This window comes from Prionailurus bengalensis, chromosome A3 (genome assembly GCF_016509475.1).
Source record: "Prionailurus bengalensis isolate Pbe53 chromosome A3, Fcat_Pben_1.1_paternal_pri, whole genome shotgun sequence".
Classification (NCBI taxonomy): Eukaryota; Metazoa; Chordata; class Mammalia; order Carnivora; family Felidae; genus Prionailurus; species Prionailurus bengalensis.
Genome location: NC_057354.1, coordinates 47,928,050 through 47,955,837, shown reverse-complemented (window position 1 = coordinate 47,955,837; position 27,788 = coordinate 47,928,050). Strand labels below are relative to the sequence as shown.

Genomic DNA, 27,788 nt, shown 5'->3' with positions numbered 1-27,788 from the left:
TCCTTGAGTCAGGGTCTACTTCTAGGGGAAGTGCCCCAACCAAAGACAGCGCCAGTGAGTAACACATCTGCAGGAAGAACTGCAGGAGGAACACCCTTTGTTTTCTTCAAGGGCCTTTGATGAGCTGCTGAGCGGAAGGGGCCTGCCGTGACCAGGATTCTCAGAACTCTGGCCCTTCCTGGTAACTCTGAGCTGGGAGACAGGAGTGCCAGTCCAGGGCCATGAGGCCAGAAGCATTTTCTTTTTTTCTTTCTAATGGCTTTTTGTGACACTGCCACCTCACAACACAATATATGCACCACAAAACCCTGAAAACTGCCAAATTTCACCCTATTTATTTTAATGTTCTTTAGGAGCTTGGCATTGTGTTAGACACTCTGTGATTCCCACGGCCCGGTTCCTATTTAAAAACTGCCCATCTATTTAAAGTTCATGATGTGGGGGATAAAAGAAAAAAGACTTCCAAAGCCAAAGGGAACATGAGATAGGCAGAAGAAAAATCCAGTTTGCTTCTAAAAAAGGCTGAAAATTATAACCATCCGTGGCCTCATGTCTCAAGTCTGAGAATTTTTTTTTTCTCTTCTGGCTGTTTGCAAACCAAAGTGGAATTTTATTATGGGTTACTAAGTGAGCTTTTTCAAGTTCTCAGTCCCCAGAAGTCTCCACTCACTCTGTAGCATGCCATTTAAGTTCCTCCTGCAGATGGGGAAGACAAGGGAACCCAAATAAAACAGAAGGGTGTCTCCCAGCTGCAACGGTCTGCCCCCACGCCTCTGCATTTCCCCAGCGATTAGCCAGGGACCCAACACAGCCGCCTGACCTCTTTTACGAACAACAAAACCGTGATGAAGGCAACAGGAGTCAGAAAACTATTCACTGCAGGAAGCCCCAGTATCCGGTGAGAAATAAGAAGTACAACAGTACAGGATGCGCCTTGGGTCAGGGGGATGTGAAAAGCCCTCGGTCTTTGTGTTCTTCCCTGTGCCAGAACGTCTGCGTCGGAGCCCTCAGTTCTCCTCTCAGCTCAGCTGCTGTCACTGCACGGCTGCCAGCCTCCCGCTGAAGGGGACACGGGTCCATAATGGCCACCTCTGCCGGCCTGCTGCTGCCGCTGCTGCTCCTGGGCCAGCCCTGGGCGGGGGCTGGAGCTCCCGGGGAAGCTGTGGTGTGCGCGGGGAATGCCTGCTACACAGCCCACTGGGGCAAGCTGAGTGCGGCCGAGGCCCAGAGTCACTGCAGCAAGAATGGGGGCAACCTGGCCACCGTGAAGAGTGAAGAGGAGGCTGGGCACATCCAGCGAGCCCTGGCCCAGCTCTTGGAGTTGGAGGAGGCCCTAGAAGCTCGGATGGGCAAGTTCTGGATCGGGCTCCAGCGCGAAAAGGGAAAGTGCTTAGACTCCAGCTTGCCGCTGAAAGGCTTCAGCTGGGTGGGCGGCGGGGAAGACACACTTTACACCAACTGGAACAGGGAGGTCAGGAGCTCCTGCATCTCTAGGCGCTGTGTATCCCTGCTGCTCTATCTGTCTCTGCCGTCTCATGCCAGCCACCTCCCCAAATGGTCTGAGGGCCCCTGTGGGAGCCCAAACTCTCCTGGAAGCAACATCGAGGGCTTTGTGTGCAAGTTCAATTTCAAAGGCATGTGCCAGCCTCTGGCTCTGGGGGGCCCAGGCCGGGTGGAATACAGGACCCCGTTCCAGGCCACCAGCTCCTCCCTGGACACTGTGCCCTTTGCCTCTGTGGCTAACGTGGCCTGTGGGGATGGGGACGAGGGTCGGGAGCATTACTTCCTGTGTAAGGAGAAGGCCTCAGATGTGTTCGACTGGGGAAGCTCAGGCCCCCTCTGTGTTAGCCCCAAGTACGGCTGCAGCTTCAACAACGGGGGCTGCCAGCAAGACTGTTTCGAGGGTGGTGATGGCTCCTTCCGCTGTGGCTGTCGGCCGGGATTCCGGCTGCTGGACGACCTGGTGACCTGTGCCTCCCGGAACCCTTGCAGCTCCAGTCCCTGTAAAGGGGCAGCCACCTGTGTCCTGGGACCTCACAGGAAGAACTACACGTGCCTCTGCCCCCAAGGCTACCAGCTGGACTCAAGTCAGCAGGATTGTGTGGATGTGGACGAGTGCCAGGACTCCCCCTGCCCACAAGAGTGTGTCAACACCCCCGGGGGCTTCCACTGTGAGTGCTGGGTGGGCTACGAGCCCCGTGGCCCTGGGGAGGAGGCCTGTCAGGATGTGGACGAGTGTGCCCCTGGCCACTCGCCCTGCGCCCAGGGCTGCACTAACACAGATGGCTCGTTCTACTGCTCCTGCAAGAAGGGCTATGTCCTGGCTAAGGAGGATGGCACCCAGTGCCTGGATGTGGACGAGTGTGAGGGCCCGGAGCATGGCCTTTGTGAGGGCTTGTGCCTCAATACGCAGGGGTCCTTCCAGTGCAGCTGCCTGCCGGGCTGGGAGCTGGGCCCGGATGGGGTCTCGTGTACCACAGGGTCCACGTCTCTGGCACCACAGACTGGGCCTCCCCAGGGAGAGGATATGGGAGATAGAGAGGGGAATCTTGTGTATTCTTCCACAATATCCAGGCCCACCAGGGACTCCGAGGGCACCTCCAAGGAGGCATCCACCATGAAGACTCCCTCCCTCCCATCTGAGGCCCCCACCACCCTGACTGTGCCTGACATGCTGGCTCACAGTGGGCCCCCTGGCGAATGGATGGAGCCCAGCACCCATCACCCCAAGGCTACCACAGATGGTGGGGAGAATATGGATGAGGATTCCATGTCCAAACAAAGTGACAATGGCACCGATGGGCAAAAGCTGCTTTTGTTCTATATCCTGGGCACAGTGGTAGCCATCTTACTCTTACTGGCTCTGGCTCTTGGACTTCTGGTCTATCGCAAGCGGAAAGCAAAGAGGGAGGAGGAGAAGGAGAAAAAGCCCCAGAACGCTGCTGACAGCTACTCCTGGGCTCCAGAGCGGGCTGAGAACAGGGCCTTGGAGAATCAGTACAGGTAAAGGAGGCCTCAGATCACCTACAGGGGGCAGGAGGGTGGGCAGGTGCAGGGAGGTGGGAGGGCAAGGACCACCATACAAAGCAGACGGAGCACAAGGGGCAGGTACTGTCTAAACCCTTTGGCCCAGAGGCACTCACTGAGGCTCTTTCCTTGCCTGGTGCATGGACCACGCGGGTTTCTCCCAGGGTCTAGATGTGCAAGGCAGGTCAAAGCGGCTTCCAATACTGTCATCATTGTTTCTCATAGTCCAACGCCAGGGACGGACTGCTGAAAGGTGAGGCAGCCTCAGGGACACTGCCAGTCGGCCATCACCATCCTCAGAGCTTTCCACACCCCATCGGAAGGGGCGACCCACATCCTTCCCAAAGACTGGACTGGAATCTTAGCAAACAGTTGTAAACATTCTTAAAAGCCTAGCACCTTGGAATATACAGGTATTTTCTACTTGTGCGTGGTAATCCTGAAGTAGAAGCAATGGGTTGGGATGTGATTTCGGGAATTTTGTGGATGTTAACAATTCTTACTCACTTTCCCTTTGCAAATTCAAATGTGACCAATTTCACATTTCCCACTGATTCTGGATGAGGGAGTTACAAATCAGGTGCTAATGGGGCTCCTTCTAAACTGCTTCCCTGCTCGCTTGAACATCTGAGGAGAAAAGGCTGTCTGCTAATGCTAATTAGTGTTGAAATGATTTGTTCCTCTTGGCATAACAGAGACTAAATCATTGTTTAATGATGTAAAAAGTTTTTCTTTTCTTTTTTTGTCAAAAGGAACATATTGAGGACTGGAAACATTTCTTTACATTTGCATTCATGTATTTTCCCATCACAAGCCCTGATAAGCTTGACCTTGTTGAAATCCTCCAGAATGACCATAGTACCCTGGACTGCTCAAGTAGCAAGGATGCTGGAAGTTTACAAATTGCATTTCCTAGTTCTTAACATTGCTAATAGTTTTGGGTTTCTTTGCAAGTGAAGTCTGGAAAGGGTGGGAGAAGGATGAAGTGAGTTGAAAGTGTTTTTGAAAGCCAGTAATCCAAAGAGCTGGAGAGAAAGGCCTGGGGCTTTTTTCACAAATACTTGAATCAATCCATCTAAATGCACTTGTGTTAACACACACTATTGATGAGGTGAACACGCACAAGGAGAAAAGTCAGAGTCGTCTCTCCTATGCCACCTGCCTTCCCTGCATTGTGCTCTGGATTTAAATGCTCTGATTGTAGATGGATGGAGCCCCTAGAAGTCTCTCATTCTGACTGTTAACACTGTATGAGGGAGATGAGATGCTGAGCTTTGAAAGATGGCATCATAAAGCATTTTAACACAGCTCACAGTTGGTATTGCTTCCTGAGGGCATGATTCCTGATTTGTGGCTATAGCTTGCAACCAGGTCAGGGACCAGACAGGAGGGACGCTGGCCCTGTGCTGCTTAAAAAACATTTGCCATATTTTTCTCTTGTTCTTAAAAAAGGGGGGAGAAGAGAAGGAGAGAGAAAAAGAATAATTCAAATCTTTTGCAACCATAAAAACTGCTTGAAGCAATTTTAATTTATTTCCTCCTTTTTAAATGCTTGCTTGTGAAGATTTCCCCTCCTGAGGTAGTGGTGGAGAGCACTACCTTCTCATGTGGTTCTGCCTGGGTCACTGGAAAGTAGCCGTGGGATTCAGATTTTTTTTTTTTTTTTTTTACTTTATGATGATCAGAGCTTTTTTTTTTTTTACTTTATATTAGAGGAGTTTAAATTTTTTTTAATATAATTTATTGTCAAATTGGTTTCCATACAACACCCAGCGCTCATCCCAACAAGCGCTCTCCTCTCTGCCCACAACCGCTTGAGTAGCACCAGGAGGACTCAGGTCACCTGCAGGCTTGTTGCTGTCACCACGCAGAACAGATTAGGAATGTGTTTCCTTCCGGGGATTCCCAAGTCTGCCTCTCAAAACCAGGGTGCCCTATTGTTTCTGGCTTTGCCTTAGAAACACATCTGTTCCAGAGGTGGACACCTGGGGCAGGAATAGCTGCCAGGTGAACGGCCGGCCCTCAGAGTTAAGTAAATATCCTTTTGCCAATATTGAAATGTAAATTCTATAGTTCAGATTTTTTTTTTTTTTTTTTTTAGGAAAAAGAGTAACTGAAGGAGTGAGTATACAGAAAGATGAAGGTTTTGGAGGACTTAGCAAGGTGTTTGGAACTTTGCTTTTTAAAGACATCTAATATTATTTAGATTTCAGTTGAAATACTGGTGTGTAACACTCAGGAGGCAAAGGCTTATATCCACTGGCCCCAGGACCCTTGGCTGTCTGTTGTGTGGGAACCAACCACACCACTATTCAGAGCTGGCCAGAGGCATTGCTGACAATATGTGCACTTACTTGAACTAACTGCAAATTCAACAGCTTTGCCTCCAGGCTTTTACAGTTCTACCCTTATCACTAGGGGAAAGAAGACATTCCTATTTAGGCTTCCCCTAAGTCCCTCTGAGGGCCTGTGGGACCTTGTACTGGCTGAGGTCCCCAAACATGCTCTCTCATTTTTACGGAGTCTGACTTCTTCTACTGCCCAGCCCCATTTTTGACTTTTCTGTTCAAATCTCTCTGTGCGTGGGAATGTGAAGCCCTATCCCTGATGGCAGGCAGACTGCAGATACCCACTGTGAAACACACAAGGGGAGAAATGGACCGATAAATAATTCCCCCAATCCCCTCTAGCAGAATCAGTCCATTCGTGAGCAGATGAGCCCTACCTTCTCTCCCGGAAGCTCCAACCAGTGGCCAAGATCCCTGAATTGGATGACCTTATCTGATGAAAACCACTGGCCTCAAACAAATACTGTTCTCCCCTTTGATACTGCTGCCATTTTGTATGAGGGATGTGAACTACTGTTTGGGGAGATGGGGACCCAGCAGTGGATGAACCACTGGCCACGTGGCCATTGACAAACTAGTTGTCGGCAAACTGTCCATTTATATATACAGAAGCTCCCCGGGTGGCTCGGCCACGACACAGCCTGGGAAATGGAGGGGTTGGAGCATGGGAGAGGTAGACTCTGCTGTGCACAGACTCCTCCAGCTGTGTGCCTTGGCTGGGCTGGGGCAGACTGAGGGCTGTTCTGTCCCTGACCTGCAGAGCAGCAGAACGGCCAGGGTGATGGGGAAAGGGTGACAGGTCCATTTGGCAACAGGCTTAAAGACAATGGATACTTTTGCCCAAATAGAATTTTCCATAGTTCAATAATTCTAGGATGCTCTTGGACAATTTATATTAGGAAGAAACTCACCCTCTCCCCTCTCTCCATCTCCCAAGGCAGATAATTGAAAGGGAGAATGACTCCTAAAACATGCAGCCCACTATGTTCATTCCCGAACTTAGAGATAATCACTGCTCTTTTTTCTTGTTCATTTGAACATGTGATGCTGGACAAGCCTCGCTCCAGAATCTGAGGAGTGTAAAAAGCAAAGGTGGGGCAATTATCTGAAAATGCCTTTGAAAGAGTTGGACCCAGTGAGGTCTTTTGTAGGATGCACCCACCCCTGCTCAACATAGTGACCTTGAGGCAAAAGATGGCCTTGCAGGTGTCCCTTTGGTTCACCCACATGCCTGATCATCATAATTGTGGCATCTGGCACCACACATCCACATCGTGTTTTCCCTTCTGCATCAAGTGGGTGACTTAAGTGGGTTCTGCCTTAAGAACGGGAGGGATGCAGGCTAACATCCTGTCCGTGATTAGACAAAAAGGTGGAATAAAAAGTTAAACATGTATGTGAGCATTGTATGTGCACAGTACAGGAAGAATTAGGTTGGAAATGAATCTCTGTCCCTGAAACACACACATGTGTGTTACTATTCTTATGTTTCAGTCAGGAGCCCCTGTTTGAACTCATTCTGGTGGCACCTGCACTTTTATCACTGAACGTTACCTTTGGAAAATATAGATGTGATCATTAGCTGATTTTATTCCAACCCTCTTTCCTATAAACGTTTCTGTGAAAACTGAGAACAGAGGAGTTTTGATTCCCAAAAATGTACTACATTCAAAGTAATGCATTTTTAAAAGCAAATATAGGACAGCCTTTTCCTATTATTTTTCTCCTTAGCTTCTCCATTGTCTAAATCAGGAAAACAGGAAAGCATGGCTTTCTAGCAGCTGCAGAATGGTGTAATGTCCCCTCCATGTTTCCATCACCTTAAACAATAGATTAGCATGGGAATCCGAGATATGATCCTTGAAAACATCTGTCCCTGTCTGGCTGCAAAACCTACTGCTTATAGCCATGTGGTTTGTGGCATTTGTCAACCAAAACAAACAAACAAAAAAGCCGATAATCAGAATTCTCCACATATTCTGTAATCAAATACCATATTCTGTTCCAGATTCCCAAAACTAATACACGCTGAAGTGCTTTTTTAAAAAGTGAATTGTGTTTTGACCTGTTCTTGGGGATCATGCGCATCTCCTCTAGGAAAAAACTCTAGAATAGCTTTCTCACATTGTTCCTCTTTATCTGCAAGGGGGCAAGCATTTCCTTTCCACAAATCTTGCCCACCATTATTCTGGACTGGGTTCTTGGTGCACATTTGACTGAAGCTTGAATTAGGTTGTTTGCAAGGCCTTGTTCTATGACACTCAATGGGACTGTAAATGTCAGTCATCCCTTCACAAATGCTAGATAAGAATTTAGTATTTTTAAATCTGTGTATTTGAAATTTGTTCCACTCATTCTGCCATCGTGGGATTTCTGTGCAGGGCGTCTTTCTGTCTTGGGCCCGACTGTTTCCCAGGCGGGGGGAGGGCAGGCTTGGCTGATGCACAGGGCCTCGGAACTCTGAGAAACCAAGGGCCATATCGAGTCCACCTCGACAAGCAGCAAGCCTGCCATCCTTTGTGTTTTATGTCACATGCCTAACCTAATAAACTCTGGACTGCAGTTGTCACCTTGTTTCAATCTATTTCATAACAACTCAAGATACACTGAAGGACTTACATTTATGGCTATTAAGCATATCCGTTTCCCTTCTCAAAGAGCTGCTAAAAAATGTACTTTGGCTGCTCCACTTCTGCATCTCTACCTACTGGTTGTGATACTGACCCCAAAGCAGCTAGGTTGGGGCAAGGCCCTATCCACAGGAACAGGGACATTCAGAGGGATGGGGCCACAGTGTGTCCTGGGTCCTAGCTGCTGAACCCAGCCAGGCCGGACTCCATGCTTCCAGATATTTTCTTCTGACCTGGAGTCTATTGCCCCATGCCTCTCTGCCTGTTTAATTCCCCACATCATTTTAACTGCACAGGGGACACCTGGTGCAGGATTAAACATGTACAACTGGTGTGATGTGAGCACACCATTCCCTAATTAGCATAGGAGCATTTGTCACCACTTTGTCAGCAAAGCCTTTTCAGTTTGTTTAACTCATTGGACAGGCAAACCTGATCCCCTCCAGCTTGGCTGCACGAATCTCACTGTGGCTGGATGCCAGGGCAGCAGGTGTTCAGATCTGAGTCTGCCTGCCTCTTGGATGGTGCTGGGTAAGAACAGGGCTTGGATAGGATCCTGCTGTCCTGCAGACGGACAGGACACGTGTGATGACCATTCGTTTCTTAGAGTTAAAGCTGATCCTGTTAGCAGTCCAGTGAGTGACAAAATACATTTGGAAATTATATCTTAACATAAACAACCATCGCTGCTCCCCAACACACACACACACACACACACACACACACACACACACCACAATTTCAACATTCTTCTCTTTCATACAGAAAAACCCGAGGCCGGTGTTTCCTAATTTAGGAAAAGCCCATGAACAAAAATGCCAAATTTAACGTCTCTTGGTGACTTTTGCTATCTGCTAACTAAAATAACAAATATTAGATAAATATTTCAAATATGAATCATTTACAAGGAAATTCAATTTATACAGAGTTATATTTATTGCACAACAAAGTCCACTTGTAACAGATGACATGTAGATTAAAATACAAGACTCACATATGTATCATGCACATGCCAGGGAGTTTAACATGGATGGATGAACATATCAAGTTCTCAACCTACTTTTAAATTTATTCAGTAAGAGGGGACAGAGCACAGGAAATAAACCCACATACTCTAAGTCTCCATTAGCCCTTCACAGCTTCCTTATACCCCCAGGCCATCCTTTGTGGAGGAAATGATGGACAGGTAAGTGGTGAAAAGTGAGCAAAGGAGAGCAAAGAAATGAAAGAGCCAGGATAACCCATGAGGCCAGCAACCACTCCCAGGGAGCCTGAATTGACAGGATGCTCTTCACGGGGCTGCACATACATGTCCTCACCTGAGCCTCTGGGTCCCCACAACTGCAGCACCTTGAGCTGCTGCCCAACCCCAAATTCTAGTTTTGGGGTTTTTATTTGAAATCTGTCACCATTGACTTGGATGTTGATCTTCTCTTCTGGTTGAAACTGGTCCATAGAATTCAACTGCGTGGTTAGAAAGAAGGAAGGAAGGAAGGAAGGAAGGAAGGAAGGAAGAAAGGAAGGAGAGAGAGAGAGAGAGACAGATAGAAGGAGAGGGAAGAAAGGAGGGAGGAATGGAGGGAAGGAATGAAGGAGAAAGAAAGGAAGGAATGCAAGAAGGGAAGGAAGGAATAGAAGAAACAGAGATTTAAAAAAAGGAGAGAGCAGAGAGATGGGAGGGAGAGAGAGAGAGGGAAAGAGAGAACACCAAGGTAACGGATGACTCAGCAAGGTCATTGGGTCACCATTCACACATCTCCACTTCAGTTTGAGATATTTGGGGGCCATTTGTCCTCACTGCCATCTGTAACTTCCTTGACCACACTCACAGAAGGCATAGCTCTATTTCGCCGAGTTTGGCTGAAGACCAATGCCCTTTGTATCATGATCCTGCCAGCTCTTCCTGTGAAGCACTGCTTATCTCTCCCACTTCACGTTTTATGCCTGTCCACATAATTCATATCATAATGTTAAGCTGATTGATGACTTGTGTGCTGTAGAAATCCTTCTATGTTCAAATAACAAATGAAAATAATAAAATTTGTGAGGTAGAGCAAATAATTGTGCCTTTTACCCTGTTTCACCAGGGTCTTCCTTTCCCAAAAACATTATGTCACAAATCAAGTGTTTCGCTTTCTTGTCAAAGCAATCATCTGCCCTCCCAAGCAGATGACCTGGGCATCCTGGTCTGCCTTCTCTGGTCACAGTGTGGGCACCCCAAGCTGATGACCCCTGGACATACCAGCCTGCCTCCTCTGGTCACAGCATGGGCACCCCAAGCAGATGACCTCTGGGCATCCTGGCCTGCCTTCTCTGGTCACAGCGTGGGCACTGCATGCAGGTTCTGCATGTTGACCACATCAGGCTCTTCCATTGACTTTGTCCCTGTCATCTTCTCTCATGGTGGTGTGACTTTGCTGACCTTTCTACCGGTTTTGCTTTCTACTTAAAACTGTGTGGTTAAGTGATTGATATGTATTGCCAGATGCTTTACCAATATGAAGTATACCTTTCTTAACAAGTTCATATCAATTATATTTTGTCTATCACAACTGATATACCTGATTAATTGGTTACATTTGTTGAATACTTTTTCATTTAAAAAAAAATTAAAAACAAATGTTCAGCTTCTTTGTGTCTCCTTTGTTTGTCTTTTGTAAAAACAAAGCTGGATTTTCCCCTCATTTTATCCAATCAAAAATCTTTGTCTTTTAATGGGAGATTTAACCTATTCACAGTTACTGAGATTACTAGTAAATTTGCAGCAGCTTATTTTGTTTATTCTATTTTTAATGTGTTTTTGGTGCTTCTATTCTCTTTCTCTCTCTCTTTCTCTCCTTTTAATCAATTATTGGCTTTATTGACATTTCTTTGTCTATTTGCTACCTTAATAGTATGGAAATTTGTAAGGACTGATTGTATTCTTCAAATGACTCATCTTAATTTTTTATTTTTTTTTTAATTTTTTTTCAACGTTTTTTATTTATTTTTGGGACAGAGAGAGACAGAGCATGAACGGGGGGGGGGGGGGGGACAGAGAGAGAGGGAGACACAGAATCGGAAACAGGCTCCAGGCTCCGAGCCATCAGCCCAGAGCCTGACGCGGGGCTCGAACTCACGGACCGCGAGATCGTGACCTGGCTGAAGTCGGACGCTTAACCGACTGCGCCACCCAGGCGCCCCTGACTCATCTTAATTTTTGCCTCATATACTTAAACCTGTATTTCTCCATTGATATCTAATGTTAATTAATAGCTATATCCTTCTCCCTGAAAAAAGAAATGACAAGAATCGTAGCAATCTGTGATTTCTTCTCTCTTCTTCTCAAACTACACTAACTTCCAACACTATCACCCACCTTCACTGCATTTGAATTTTACTGTTTGATTTCTATACATTTTTATGATCAACACCTATTTAGATGCTACGAATTGTACACGATCTCCTTCTCCACTCCCCCTCCCCTAATTCCAAGTGCTCTTGAATTTCACAGGAGTGGAGCTAAATACCAAGTGTTCTGGTTGGTTGGTTTTTTTGTCTTTTACTGAGGGGTCCATTGAAGACTAGATTTGCTGCAACCTTGTGCTACTGGAAATACTTCTTTTCCTGACTGAATGATGGCTTACCTGGATAATGATTTCTGTAATATACAGATTTTCCTTGATTTACAATGGGGTTTCATGCCATTAAAGCCATTGTAAGTTGAAAATATTGTAAGTTAAAAATGCATTTAATATGCCTGACCTCCTGCCGCCCCCAACATCATGCCTTAGCCTAGCCTACCTTAAACATGTTTGGAATACTTACATTAGCCTACAGTTGAGCAAAATCAACTAACCCAAGGCTTATGTTATAATAAAGTGTTGACTATCACATATAATTTGTGGAATACTGCACTAAAAGTGAAAAGCAGAATGGTTGTCAGTGGACCATTTGTTGACCCTGGTGATGGTGTGGCTGAGTGGGAGCTACCCCTGCCCCACATCATGAGAGAGGATTGTAACTCATGTCACTAGCCTGGGAAAAGATCAAAATGTAAAATTCAAAGTGTGGTTTCTACCGAATATGTATTGCTTTCACACTGTCATAAAGCCTAAAACCTAGGTGGAGTGATGGTAAGTTGGGGACTGCCTTTAAACTATCATCCTCAGGAACGCTGTAGATACGGAGCCCTTGCATTCTCTCAGGCTGTTCCTGGTGTGAAGGCTGATGTCATATGATTATTTTCCTTCACAAGCAATTTGTTTTCTTTTCTATTCTACTGCTGAATGCTTTTATTTTCTCACTTCCTTCTGTGTTCTGAGGTTTCACGTCAGGTGTACAGATGTGGTCCTTCTTCCCATCCTGCCTGTGGTAGAACATTCCCATCTCGGGAGGGTGCTTTATTCTGGCACTTTGTGAACTTGAACATGTGTGTGTTGGGGTGCTAAAGGGGTGCTGAATCCCACAAGGGGTGCTGAAGCCCACAGAGCTGGCCTCAGCCCAGAGTTTCTGAGTCAGCACGTTGGGGATGAAGCCCGAGAATTTACATTTCTGACAGGTTTCCAGGTGAAGCTGCTGCTGTTTCCTGGAGAACCTCTGCTTTATTCAGTTTAGGGCAGTTTTCTTCTCTTACTATTGCGAGCATGCCTCTTGTCTTTTCTCTTGACTCTCTTATTCTGGAAACAATTTGTAGGTGGTTCTCTTTTCTGTGTCTCCTGACTTTTCTTCCATACTTTCCACCTTTCTGTTCTGTCTCAGTGGGTTATGCTCCTTCTCTCCAGCCTCCCAGGGATGCTTGCTCGGCCCTGCTTTTTTTCAATGCACTGGATGCCTTCTAACATAGCTTATAATTTCCTTTCATAATTACGATGCATTATTTATCATCCATATTTTTATATATGCAAGCTCCAGAAGGCCAGTGGTCTTTGATATACCCCAGGCATCTAGACCAGGGCCTTGCATACAGTGGTGCTCAATAAGTGTTGAATGGTGAGAAAGCAGGGCATTGGAGCAGTATAACAGGCAGGGTGAGCCAATGCCACCCCTGGGTGGTCCTGTTTGCACCCTTGACATCTGTGACCTCTCTCTCCCCTACCAGCAGCCAGAGACCATCAACTGCCCCTTCACAGTCTGCTCAGCCTGACCCTGTCTGTCTCAGGATGCTGCCCATACTCAAGCCTTCACTACAGTTCCCCTGGACTGTCACCTTAATGTCCATCTGGCCTCCAGGCTCCTTTCACTCCAACTCCCAAAAGCAGAGCTGGATACAAGGATTCCAAAGCAAGTACTTTCCTTAGAAGTATGAGGAACATTGGTAGAGTCATGTAACCATGGAAGTTCTAGGAAATGTATTAAACCCAGAGGGGTCATTCTACCTGCAGGACAAGGGAATCAGGGTATTCATACACCGATTCCTGTCTGTAATGGGGAGGGGGCTGCCCTCAGGGGTGGTGGTGAGTAATTGCTGGCACTTCCAGACTACCAAACATATGGGCAGAAGGGCTGAGGAAGCCATAAGGTACAGAGATGAGGCACAGGCAGATGGGACTTGACCCGCACACAGTGAAAAGCCTAAGGGCTACAGGTTAAGCACTGGCAGCATCCTCACCTGTCCCTTACATCCAGCTGAGACACCCCTTCCTTCTTCCACAAGTCATAGACTGATTTTCTCAGGAGGAATCAGGACTCTAAGAAAGGGGTTCTCTTTCTGGATTGTTCTATCTAATGTCCTCAATCACTTAATTCTCAAGTGCTGGCTCAGTGGCTATGGCCTCCTAAGAGATTATAAGGTGCTAGAGGGAAGGGACTGCATCCTTATTGTGCCTCACACAGTGCTTCACACATAGTTGAGTCATAAATATTCTTTAAATTAAAGACCAACTGGATATATTATTTCATGTGACATGTTATTAAAACCACATAGGGGAAACCATTCATTTAACTTTTACTACTTACTGGATGTGAAAGTAGTATTTATTGATTGAGAAACATGCCCTTTTACTATTCTCACTTTAGATAGGGAAGTGAGAAACCTGCCCATGGTCACACAGATGCCAGCTGATGAAGTAGGGATGGAAGCTGATGGTGTCAGTCTTGATCACTAGGTTTCACTGCCTTCAATTAACATGAATGAGAGCTATAATTGAAAAAGTGTCAACCAGCAACAAGCTAGACTGGTTGTCCTCTCAACCTATTCAAGATAAGAAAGGTGGAGCATGAAGCAATTGTGGGTAGTTTTAATAATATTTTATGTCCAAATGAACATACTTAAGCTTGTGCATTCCCCTGACACACACATACAGAGACACACACAGACACACACTGACACACACACAAGTACTGGGACTGGAATCTCTACAAAGCTGCCTGCCATCCCCAGAAAGATCGTGCCACCTGCAACTCACCATGATCTGAGGGCAAATCCCATGACCGCACCCTCACTGATCCCCAGAGTGGTCATCCATCTTCTATCTGGATCAAAATGATGTGTTTGTGTATGGCAGAGGAGGAGGAGGGAACAAAGCATGTGCCAATCACCCTGTAGTTGTGCCTTGCCCTCAAAGGCTACTTCTCCACTGAGGCTGTCATGTAAGCCCATGGGAATGCAGCAATCTTTTCAAAACTATAGACTAGTTTCTTAAAAACCTGGGGCGCCTGGGTGGCGCAGTCGGTTAAGCGTCCGACTTCAGCCAGGTCACGATCTCACGGTCCGTGAGTTCGAGCCCCGCGTCAGGCTCTGGGCTGATGGCTCAGAGCCTGGAGCCTGTTTCCGATTCTGTGTCTCCCTCTCTCTCTGCCCCACCCCCGTTCATGCTCTGTCTCTCTCTGTCCCAAAAATAAATAAACGTTGAAAAAAAAATTAAAAAAAAAACCTGAATATACATGTATGATGTAGCAGTCTCCTCTTAGATATTTACTTAAGGGAAATGGAACCATCATCTATACAAACTCTTGGCCACAGATACTCACAGGAGGTTTATTTATGGAGGCTCAACCTGCAAAGTACCTAAAAATTCATCAGCAGGTGAATGGATAAAGATTGAGCTTTTTACCATACAGTGAAATATTCTGAAGAAGACGAAAAGGAAGAGGAAGGAGGAGGAGGAGAAGGAGGAGGAAGGAAGGGAAGGAGGAAGAGGTGGAGGAGAAGGAGAAGAGGAGGAAGACTTTTGTTATACACAACAATGACATGGGTAAATTTCAAAAGTATTATGTTTTGCAGAGTAAACCAGACACATGAGACTATAACTCACATGATTCCATTTCTATGAAATTCTAGACTGGGTAACACTATTCTATCATGCTAGAAAGTAGATCAGTGGTTATATGAGAGTGGAATGAGAACTGATCACAAAGGACCTTGAGGGAACTTCACGGGGAAAAAAATTCTGTTTTGATTGGGTGGTGGTTACATGAGTGTTTGTATTTATCAAAACTCATCAAACCATACCTATAAAATGGGTACATTTTATTGTATGTAAATTACACCTCATTAAGTTTATTTTATTTTTTATATTTCTTAAGTTTTTTATTTTAACTCCAATATAGTTAACATACAGCGTTATATTAGTTTCAGGTGCACAATATAATGATCCAGCAATTCGAGACATTAGTCAGAGCTCATCATGAAAAGTGTACTCTTAATCGCCTTTGCCTATTTCATCCATCTCCCCAGCTCCTCCCCTCTGGAAACCATCATTAAGTTGACTTTAAACTCTTGGTTAGTGATGTTATAGATAAAAATAAAAGTTTATAAGTTGTGATCTGTATTTTTTATGGAACAGGGAACCATGATTGAGTTGGGCTTCATTATTGCAGAGGTAATAAAAAATGAATGACTCTGAAGTTAGCCTTGAACTGTATGAATTGTCTCCAATGCTGGTTACTTGTCTATATCTTGCACTCAGCTTTAATGATTGGGGAGGTACCTCTTCTGTGACCAATCTTCTCTCTATCTCTCTCCAAGGTAGCACAAGAAATATTGATCCCCTTCATTTTGCTGACCTCCATCAAAACATTCAATAATACCATGAAGAAAATATCTTGTCTGCTCCACACCCACTTTCCTCTCCCATATAAGGAATATGGAGTTTTAAAATTCACATTATTGGGTTATTTCTTTTATCACCACCCCCCTTCTGCACTTCTGTAAATCATCTAACTACACATTTCCTTCTTTGAGATGGCCAGTCAAACCCTACCCTTTGGCTTTAAGCCAAGTACTTTTAGGGAAGCAGCTTTTTACTACGGAACAACTTTTATGTTATTAAAATTCATAAGTAAAAACAACTTTAGAAAAGCTCTTGGTTACTGCAGATGCCAAGTTGGAAGTGAAACCAGTGTCAGCCAGAAAGTCATGGCCTTTCATTAAGATACTTTTTTGCATTGCACAGAGGAGACCAGATGCCCAGAATGACTTCTTTAATGCTCACAGAGACTAGATTTGATGTTTAATGGTCTGTGGCTGAAATTAAGTGTTGATTGTTAACTTTAGATACATTATGAATGGTCTTCACCATGAGGCATATATCCTTTTTGAGCACAGAAAAAAATAGTTCATTTGGGCCTTGTTATTTCAAAATTTGAAGTCAGAAGGTCTAGAATCAACTCATGAGTTAGTTGAACAAACAAGAAAACAAACCATAAATAAATAAATAAATAAATAAATGTTCACTGGGGAAATGAGTTTGATGAGAGATTTCAGGTAAGCTCTTTAGCCTAACTAAAAATTCACCTTTTAAGACACTTATCTCAATGCTTATATGCTATTTTGTAAAACAGATATGAATTACAAATAATTCTTACATGAATGGAAATGAATCAATATCTGTTCTGGGTATTTTATTCTGGTTCCACTTGTATGTGAAGCAAACTCACAATATTTAGCAGTGAATTTGACTGCACTTAATAAAGCCGGCTGACATTATGCTTATTTCTCTCACTTGATAAAGAGTTCAGAGATGGGGACTCTAGGGCCCCTGCTCTCAGGGATCTTCCAATATTTTTGGTCCTTCATCACCAACCTGTGGCTTTCATATTCATGTTTATGGCATGGCCCACCAAGGCAGTCCCTTTTTCTTTTCTTGTTTTAAATTTTGAAGTAAGATCTACCTGCAGAGAAAGGTACCAATCCAGACTATACAATCTGATGAGTTTTGATGAATGCATACACCCTATCACCATCTCTCCAATCAAGACACAGAACATGCCATTACCTGGCACACATCCCAAGCTCCCTCCAGTCGTTTCTTACCCCAGAGACAAACACCCTCCTTTCTATCACAATGCATTACTTTTGCTTCAAGAAAATCATATTGATCGAATCAGTTTACTAGGTTTAGGCCTATCATTTTGTTGTTTGTTTTCTGCCTCTCTTGCCTGTTTTTTTTTTCTTTTCTTGTTTTATTTTGGGTTAATCAAGTATTCTTTTTTTTAATTACTAGACATTTTTTTGAGCAGTTTTAGGGTTATGGAATAATTGAGCTGAAAATACAAAGAGTTCCCGTATAATCTTTCAACACTTAACCCAACACTTTCCCTGTTATTAACATTCTGCATTGATGTGGGACATTTGGTACACTTGATATGCCAATATTGACACATTATTATTACCCAGAGTCCACAGTTAACATTAGGATTCACTTTTTCTGTTGCATATTCTATGGGCTTTGAAAAATGTGTGATGACATGTATTCATCATTACAGTGTCATGCAGAGTATTCACTGCCCTAAAAAAACCCTGTGCTCCACCTGTTCACCTCTCCCTCTTTCCTCCCCTCTGAAGCCCTGGCAAAAATTGATCTTTTACTGTCTCAACAGTTTGGCTTTTCCTAGAAAGTCATATAGCTATAATCATATAGTACATAGATTTTTAAGATTGGCTTAGCAATATGGCTATGCTATGGCTTAGTATTTAAAGTTCCTCCATGTCTTTCATGGATTATTTCTTTTTAATATAGAATAATACTCCATTGTCAGTATGTACTACAGTTTATCTGTTCACCTTAGGACATACTGGTTGTTTCCAAGTTTTACATTATCAATAAAATATAAACTTTTGTGTGCAGGTGTTTGTGTGGACATAAGTTTTCAAACCATTTGGTGGGTAAAAAACCTAGGAGTGTGCTTACTGGGTCAGATGATAAGAGTATGTTTAGTTTTATAAGAAACAGCCCAACTGCTTTTCAAAGAAACTGTTTCATCTTGCCTTTCCACTAGCAATGAATGAGATCTCCTGTTGCTCCACATCCTTGCCAGCACATGGTATTGTTAGTGCTCTGGATTTTGGCTAATCTAATAGGTGTGTAGTGGTATCTTATTGTTGTTTTAGTTTGCATTTCCTTGATGACATGATGTGGAACGTCTTTTCAGACACTTACTTGCTATCTGTGTATCTTCTCTGATGAAGTGTCTGTTCAGGTCTTTTGCTCATTTAAAAAAATGGATTATTTGTAGTCTTATTGTTGAGTTTTAAAAGTTTTCTGTATATTTTGGGTAACATTTCTTTTTCAGATATTTGTTTTGATGATATTTCCCAGGCTGTGGCTTGTCTTTCCATCCATTAAGAGAACTTTTAAATTTTCAGTATATTTTACTAGTGCATTTTTATTTTTCTGTTGGGTGTCAGGAGTTCAGCTGAGCTGGAAAGAGAGAGAGAGAGAGTCTGTCAGGTGTTGGAGTAGCTGATTAAAACAACAATAAGGCAAAATGAAAGAGGGGTGCCTGGATGGTTCAGTTGGTTAGTGTCAACTCTTGATTTTGGCTCAGGTAATGGTCTCATTGCTTGTGGTTTCAAGCACCACATGGGGCTCTGTGCTGGCAGCGTGGAACCTGCTTGGTATTCTCTCTCTTACTCTCTCTGTGCCCCTCTCCTTCCTGAGCTTTCTCTCTCTCTCTCAAAATAAATAAACATTTAAAAAAATTAAAAAACTAAGTAAGCAATGAAGCCTTTAATCACTTACTAAGACAGTATATGCAAGTATCTAAAACGGGAGAAAGTGCTGAACCCCTGTTCCATTTTCTCCCATGGAGTTGCATGGGTAAGGGGTCAGCTAAATCAACACAAGCATGGGAGTGGTCTCACTGTGGAGGAAGCCCTGAACAAAAGGCTCCAGAAGTTTTATGGGTTATGAGGAGGTAGAGTCAGAGAAGGGGAAGGCTAGGAGTGGACTGAGTCAGAGTGGGGAAAAGTCTTCAAGATTCTCCTTGGCTCCCAGCCCTGCCCATAAGGAGACCTCAGCCAAGGTACAGGAAAAAGACCTCTGTCCAGGCCTCAGATAAACAGACCTAGGAATGAAGGCATCCAGGGCTAGGAATGCAAACATGTAGGGAGCAGCTCCATCCAGGGGGTCCTGAGTCCTGACTGCACCCCCATTCAGAGACTGCAGTGCACTGGCCATGCCTCAAGTCCACTGTGGGAGGGCAGCTTCGCCCATGACACCCATTAGCTAAAGTCTTTGCAATTACCTATAGTCAAGCTTGAAAGTTTCAGCCTGTAGATGGACTTCCCGTGGGTATTTACAGATATCCCTGAATATTATTATTTTATTGTTGCTTTAGAAATTATATCTAATCACAGTCTGTTTAGAATTAATACTGTACCACCTTGTATGAAATAACAAGGACTTAAAACAGTATAATTCTATTATGCCTGTCTTTTGTATTTTTTTGGTCATGTGTTTTATATCTACAGAACTTATAAATCCTACAATACAATGTCATAGTCTTTGCTTTAAATTGTCAGTTGTTTTTGAGGGAGTTGAGTAAATGTTATCTTTTATAATTATTCACATATTTACCATTTTGGATGTCATCCCAATTTTCATGAGGTGTCATTTCCTGTCACCTGAGAGCTTCCTTTAGCACTATTACAGTGCACATCTGCCAGCACTGGATTATCTTAGTTTTCTTTTATTTGAAAATGTATTTACTTCTTCTCCTTCCTTGAAGAATATTTTATCTGGGCATAATATTTTGTGTTGACAGTAGCTTTATTGTTTGTTTAACTACTTTAATGATATTGTCTCATTGTCTTCTGGTTTTCATTGTTTCTGATAAGAGATCAGTTTGTTTTTCTCTAGCTACTTTCAAGATATTCCCCCTATTGTTCTTTTTCATCAATTTGGCCATAAGAGACATAATTATGGTTTTCTCTGTACTTACCTGCTTGGGGCTTACTAAAATTCTTGGAACTAAAATTTTAACAAAATTTGGGAAATTTGGGAAATATGTCATCAAATACTTTATTGTTACATTCTTTGTCTTCTCTGCATCTAAGACTCCAATTTGTTATTACTGAAGCTTTATTTATTCTTTCTGAATCTATGTATCTTTCTATCCTCCATACTGATTGATTTCTACTGAGTTATATTCAAATTCATAAGTTTACTGACTTATCTCCCTACCATTTCCTATATCATAATGTAAAGTTTTCATTTCAGATATTGTAATTTTCAGTACTAGAATTTCCTTTTTTAGCTTTCATTTATTTGCTGAGATTTATTGTTTACTCAATATGATTATCTTTTCCTTAACTCTTTGAATATGCTTATAATAGTTTCTTTATAGTTTTTTATCTGTTAATTACACTTTTTGATTCATTTTAACACCTGTTTTGTTGATAGCTTTCTCTCTCTCTTTTTTTTTAATTATGAGTCATTTTTTCCTGTTTCTTTTTACATCTAGTATTTTAAATTTTATGGCAGACTTTGACATACTTGGAGGCTCTCGTTTGTATAATTTCCCTCTGTTCTGTGAATTTGACTTTTATTCTACCAGGCTGTTAAATTCTTGGTTGATTACACAGAACTTGTGAAGACTTGGTTTTATGCTTTATTAGGGTATGTATATTTTGTGTTTTCTCCCCTTAATCCTAGAGTAAATTCCTTAGTTCTGGGATATAATCTTTACTTCTAAAGTATGGCTTTTTGGGGGATTTCAGTGAAAAGCCCAGGTGTTTACCAAGCCCTCCTAACTTGGTGATACTTAAACTTTAAACTCTGTCTCCCCTGTGGTGGTCAGTGGAAGACATATATGCTCAGCCTTTTCATTCATCTGTCTGTTAATTTCCACTGGGCTTCTTGGATTCTCCTTCTTGCATGTATTTCATGGGGTTAGTCAAAGCTTTACGTGGAGCTTATATTTAGATGATCTGGGACTCTTCCCTGTGGCTTCTTGTTTTCCAAGATTACCATCTTAATATCCAGTTGTGTAAACCCTGAAATCCATCTTTTGACACTTCCAGCCAATAACACAAGACTGCCTACAAGTGTTTTAGTTACCCCACGTTCTGTGAATTGGGGGTATGTTCAGGGAAAGTATGAATAACATGGATATCATCCAAAGTAAGTTCCTCCTTCAAAGGGTTAAATCCCTGCAGTTTCTGCCTGGTTTTGGTAATGCCCCAGTGCCTTCAAATGGCTGTTTTTCATATTTTGTCCAGAAGTATTATTACTAGTGTTTTGTTTTGTTTTACCAAAACCAGATCCTAAGCTTGTCATTTTTGAAGTACCCTCCAAGTCACTCACCACGTGTTTTTATGCTCAGTTGGCTAGAATTGGACAACATGACCTTCTCTAGCCCAAGCACTGGAAGGGACATTAAAGTGTAGGGCTTGTGGATCGGGAAAGGGGGGTGTCATAAAGTGTCTGTCACACTGCCATTTAAAACATTCTCTAATTCAATTTTTTCACATTTTCAGACTCACTTTTTCTCTCCCAACAAGACAAACACATCCTCCTATATCCCATCTAAATAAATGAAGTTTGACACAATAATTTTGGATTAAAACTGAAGATTTGCCCAGGAGTTTTGTATGACCTTGATGTATAGATTATTGAAGATGATCATACATCCTCGTAAGCTTTAAGATTTGAGGACCATGGATCTTCATAACAATTCCCTGCCAACAAGGTCTGGATAGGAATTTAATAGCAGTATAATTGCTGACAGCAGCATAAGCAGCAACATCTATTTTCTCTGTAACAAATGTCTGACACTTTCCCATACACCTGCCTGGTTCCACTGCCCATCCTGGATGTCCATGAGGCAGACCCAGGAGTTCAGAGTAACCTTGATTGTGTCACCTGTATTGTGTCATCTAACCCTAGGATGTGGTTTTTATCTTTACTTTGAAAGGGAAGGGAAACCGAGACTCAGAGGTCCTAGCTATCATGAAAACAGAGCGAATAGTAGTAATGATTATTTGGGCCCATCCTATGTGCTTGGTATTGTGCTAAATGTCTTCATTATGCACTAGACACTATGAATTATGCTCGATTTATAGGTAGATAAATTAAAGCTTGATGACATTTAAGCAATTTGTCCATTGTCACAGCTATCAGAACCAAGATTTAAACTGAAGCCTATCTGATTCCCCATAACTTTGCTCTTAAAGCCATGTCACTCCCTAGATGTTGATGAAAGACTATTACAAGGAAACACAATTCTGGTTATTTTACTAGGCACAGTATAAATTGTATCATTCAAAGAGACGAACTTTGTTTACCCTGGATCAATAAAAAGGAAAGCAGGGAGTTTTATTTTACTCTGATTGAAATCTATTAAGAGCTAGTTTAGGACAGAGTAGATACCAAACTGTGTGGAAAAGGCCTGGTGGAGGTAAGAATGGGGGAGGGTACATGTGGTGTGTGTGTGTGTGTGTGTGTGTGCAGACATGCGCACATCTCAGAACATTGGCTGCAAAACAAGTACAGATTGAAACATACCAATCAATGGATCTTTAAATTCATGCCAGTTGCTAAATGAAATGGAACCTTGCATCAAAGGCAGGTGCCGAGAGCTCAGTAAGCTCACTGGTCTCCCTCTGCCAATGTGCCTATCTGTCTTTCTGGTTGAATGGGACTTCCCATGCTGTCTCTACCTTGCACATCCCCTTCCTCAGCTTTGGCCTTGCCATCACCATCTCCTTCTGCCACCTGGATCCCTGTGAGAGTCTCCCAGTAACCACTGGTATCCAAGACCTCAGCAGCCCTTCTCATCTCCAGAAGGGTCCTAGGACTTGGACTATTGGTAAGTGGGTGCCAAAGGATGGAAGGGTAAGAAGTTTATAAACACTGTATAATGTAGCTGAGAAAGCCATTAAGAATCTTCTCCTAGACAGGTTCTGAGACACATTGCTGAAGGTGGCTTTCATCCTCACTGCACAGAGGAGGAACCTGTGGCACAGAGAGGGGCCTTGCTCCAAGAGTCAGCTCTAGAAAGGGACTGGAGAGGGTCTGCACCAGATTTCACTAAGGCTTAGGTCTGGCTCTGTCCCTGCCCCTGCCCACGATAAAGACACCAGGCAGCTCACCTCCAGAATTTGGTTGTTTAATCTGCTCATTTGCTTGCACTGAAATGAAGGAGTGTTGGGGGAGGGCCGTGAGAGGATCCAGAAATATTCTAAGAGTTCGATAAAACAGAAGTCCTCAGAGCTCTAGATTCTGTACTTCTTTAAATCCTCCCTGCATGTTTGTGGCTCCTGTGGGCACTATATTCTGAAGTTTACTAAAACCATCATGTATTTAATTTCTGAAAAAAATCAGAGAAGGTTTTGCAGTGGCATGAGGCATTGACTAGTAAAACCAGTTGCAAGCTAACCCTCATGCACTGTTGTTGGGAAGGCAAACTAGTGCAGCCACTGTGGGAAACGGTATGGCAGTTCCTTTAAAAATTAAAAATAGAATCACCATATGATCCAATAATTCTACTTCTTGGTATTTACCCAAAGAGAATGAAAACATGAATTCAAAAAGATATAGGTACCCTCATGTTTATTGCAGCATTATTAATAATAATCAAGATATGGAAGTAACTCAAGTGTCCGCTGATAGATGAATGGATAAAGAAGATGTGATATTTACAGATGGAATTTTATTCAGCCATAAAAAAATAATGAGATCTTACCATTTCTAACAACACAGTGGACCTAGAGGGTATTATGCTAAATGAAATAAGTCAGATAAATTCTATGTGATTTCATTTATATGTGAAATCTAAAAAACAAAACAAAGAAGTAAACAAATAAAAAGCAGAAACAGACCCATAAATACAGAGAACTGTATGGTGGTTTCCAGCAGGAGGGAGTTGGTTTGTTGGATGGGCAAAATGGGTGAAGGAGGTGGGAGATACAAGCTTCCAGTTATAAAATGAAAAAGTCACAGAGATGAAATGTATAGCACAGGGAATGTACTCAGTGGTACATTGAAGGTACTTAATAGCACTATATGGTGACAGGGGTAGCTACACTGTGGTGAGCATAGCGTGACATATAGAATTGTTAAATCACTATTTTATACACCTAAAACTAATGTAATTTAGTGTGTCAGCTATTCTTCAATAAAAAAACAAAGACAAAAAATCTTCTCCTAGACAGAAAATAATCACTTGATAGATGGTTAAGACTTCCTACTATACATAAAATATCGTAATAGGGATATTAGATTTAGTTGTAGCCTGCAGAGAGCTTACAAATCAGTTGAGAAGCAGATGTACCAAAAAGAGCAATAAAAATAATAGACTTATTATTTTTTAAATGTTGGAGCTTGAGCGAGGCTTTTAAGCTCAAGTATTTGAATACATAAGGGCCAGAACAGGCTGAGATGAACAGAAGTAATTATTCATTCAAACAAGTGATATCTATTCTAAGCCTAAAATGTGTGATGGCCATCATGCTCTACATCTAAGCATAAGTAAATCACAGGGACATGATGCCCACCCTATGGAGCAGATAGAGAGAAGATAAGTAAACAAAATAAATATGTGATTACCACCTATGTGTGTGTGCATGCACATGTGTGTACACAAGTATGTGTATGTATGTATATTTACATGCTTACAAACATTAACTGAGGAATAAAATAAATATATTTGATGGATGAGATAAGGGAAATAGCAGGTGGTGGAAATAAAAAGGGTGAAGCAGTGGTGGCTTGGGCATGGTGCTGATAAGGAGTAAGAAAGGCACAGACATGCAAAGTGGGAGATTGAAGACAGCTACAATGAGGAGCAGCTGGCACAGCCGCCCAGGGCAATGTGGGTCAGACCGCTCAGGAGCTGAGTGAAGGGAAGTGGCTAGGGTGTAGAGATGGAAGATGGGAGGGGAAAGCTTCCAGGAAGTTCCTTAGAATACTAAAGAAAGAGTTTACATGGAAGGAAGGCTCATGAAGGGGAAGAGTGAAACAGCCTTGGAAGAGCACATAAGAGCTGATTAGAAGGAACCTCAGAGCTGCTGCAACTCCCCAGAGGGATGACAGTATGGGTGTCGTCCTGCTGGGTGGATGAACTGGGGCCTTCACAAGGCTCTTCCTGTGGCTGTCCTTAAACTATTCCCTGACTTAGAGAAGGATGAAGTCACAGAACAGCCGCTGTGGTTGCTATTACAGGTGTCACACAGATGGACGTCCACCTAGTGCCTAAAGCAAATGCTTATTGCATATTCAAGATTGTCATTTGTCAATGGAGCAAAGTGAGTCTCCCTCAAGTTAGTGAAAAATGTTTAATGGAAAGAGGGTATACTCCCCTAGCAATGCCATTTTTCTGACATTTTGTTATGAAAATGTTCAAACATGTAAGTGAGCATCTAAACACCCACCCAGATTCTACCAATAATATTGCACTGTAATTATTTTATCACATGCCTACCCATCTATACACCCATTGGTACATCTTATTTTGGGTGCATTTCAAAGTAAATTGCAGACATAAGTACACTTCATCCTAAACACTTTAGCACATGCCATTAACTAGAGTCCAATAATTGTTTATGGTTATGTTTTTCTTATGAGGTAAAATTTACATACAATTAAATGTATACATTTTAGGCATACCATTCTTTGACTTTTGACAAATATGGACACCTTCATAACTCACATCCTTATCAAAGTAAGGAACATGACCATCATCCCAGAAAGTTTCCCCACCCTGCTTCTCAGTCAATTGTGACCACACACCCAGCCCCAGGCTCTCACTAGAGGCAACTGCTACTCTAAATTTTTTTCCCCAACATTGATTAGTTTTTTAGAAAACTTTGTGAAAAATGGAATCAGAGCTTACTCTTGTTTGTAAATCTGTTTTCATTCAGTACAATGGTTTTTAGATTCATCCCTACTGTTGTGTGTTTATTCCTCCTAATTGCTCAATAGAATTCCATTGAATGGACATACCACAATTCACGTATCCATGTATCCTTTTAACTACTGAGGAACACCTGGGCTGTTTCTAATTTGATGCTGCATTTCACAAGACTGTCTTGCCAGAGCCTTGACACGTCAGAGACAAACTCATCCTGTGGATAAGGGTATACTGCACTTCCTTTTAAAGGGTTAGAAAATGTCAGTGGCAAAATGTAGAAAAAAAAACATTTTCTTACAACATAGTTGATGGTGACATTTTTATTACCAGGCACCCTGCTGGGTGACATTCCTGTTAACAGAAATTTTCTTTCCGTCTATTAGACTGCTAAAGAAAATAAAATCTCTCCATAAATGAAGGACTGTTATTCTTTGCAGTGCTTTCCTGCTTCTGATCACTTATTTTTGCCATAAACATTGCTCAAGTTCAACAGCACTGCTCTGTACCAACTCTGAAACTGGAGGAAAAACTGACATAGCCTTTTACTATGTTTCAGGTTTTCCAGTGGTTTAAGGTATGTGCCTTCTTAGAAGATAAGATGGTATTTCCATCTTTCAATGGTTTGGCTAGGGGAGGTGACTGTCTTAAAAGTAAAATTAATTGCTGAGAGAAGGGAATTGAAAGTGAGTAATAAAGAATGTGCTGGTCACTATGGAAGCCACAGACAACTATGTGGGGTCAGACCACCCACACTGATGTCATTGAGTGAGTAGACATCGAAGCTTTAGATCTTGAATCCAGCTCTGGCTTCTGGAGAGGCATAGGGCAAACCAAATCTGTGAAGAGAACAGCTCACAGAACCTTTTTATTTCCATTTGTCTTTCTTCTCCTACTTCAAATTCTCCTGCTTATCATTAAATTAAGAAAAAAAAAGAATATGTGGTATTATAAGTAAATTGAACCTTTTAAACTCAGGTTTGGTGGCCTTGCCAACCAATTTGAGAGACACAGATTTGCTTCTAAATCCAGCTACATCTAATTCAGATGACAGACAAAAGATGTGTGGATGTGGATTTATGACACTCTGCTGTGGTAAGTGAGGTGCCACAATTGCACCTGGCCAAGAAATCCTCTTTGAGGATTTATGACATTGTACTTCTCATTCATCTGCCCCAGGAATCAGCATACTATTTTGTAATTTTAAGTGTGAAATTTAAAAAATTGAATGAAATTCAGAAATGAATTTTTTTTGAAATGATACTTTTAAGAAATAAAGTTAGGGTCAAAAAGATAAATGGTGTTTTTAACTCATGTCATTTATAAGCCCCTGAAGATTTCATGAAACATGGTCCAGATAATATCTTTGACGTATTTGACCTATGTCAAAATCAGAAATGTTAGGGTTATTATGTCATTCAACAAAATGATTTTTTTCCTTGGTTTTATTATTAACCCTTTATTATATTTGGATCTACAGCCTCAGTCCGGTGGGCCCAACTGTAATCACAAATTCCTTAAAATATGGAAGAGGGAGATAGAAAAGTCAAAGAAAGAGATACAACAACCAAAGCAAAGGTTGAAGAGAGATTGGCAGGTACTAAGCTGTTGGCTTTGAAGACTGAGTGGACCATGGGACAGGAAATGCAGACAACCTCCAAAAGCTGGAATGTTCTCCCCTAGAATCTCCAGAAGGAACATGGCCTTACCATACCTTGATTTTGAACTTCTT

General features: G+C 42.5%; 1 protein-coding gene across 1 annotated transcript; it reads left to right on the top strand.

Moving 5' to 3' along the window:
- Nucleotides 1-687: 687 nt before the first annotated feature.
- On the top strand, nt 688-7,937 carry CD93 (CD93 molecule). The gene is made up of 2 exons (XM_043603002.1): nt 688-3,003; nt 3,253-7,937. Exons 1-2 carry the CDS (start codon nt 1,082-1,084, stop codon nt 3,275-3,277), a joined length of 1,947 nt encoding a protein of 648 aa, XP_043458937.1. The 5' UTR covers nt 688-1,081; the 3' UTR covers nt 3,278-7,937.
- Nucleotides 7,938-27,788: the final 19,851 nt, after the last annotated feature.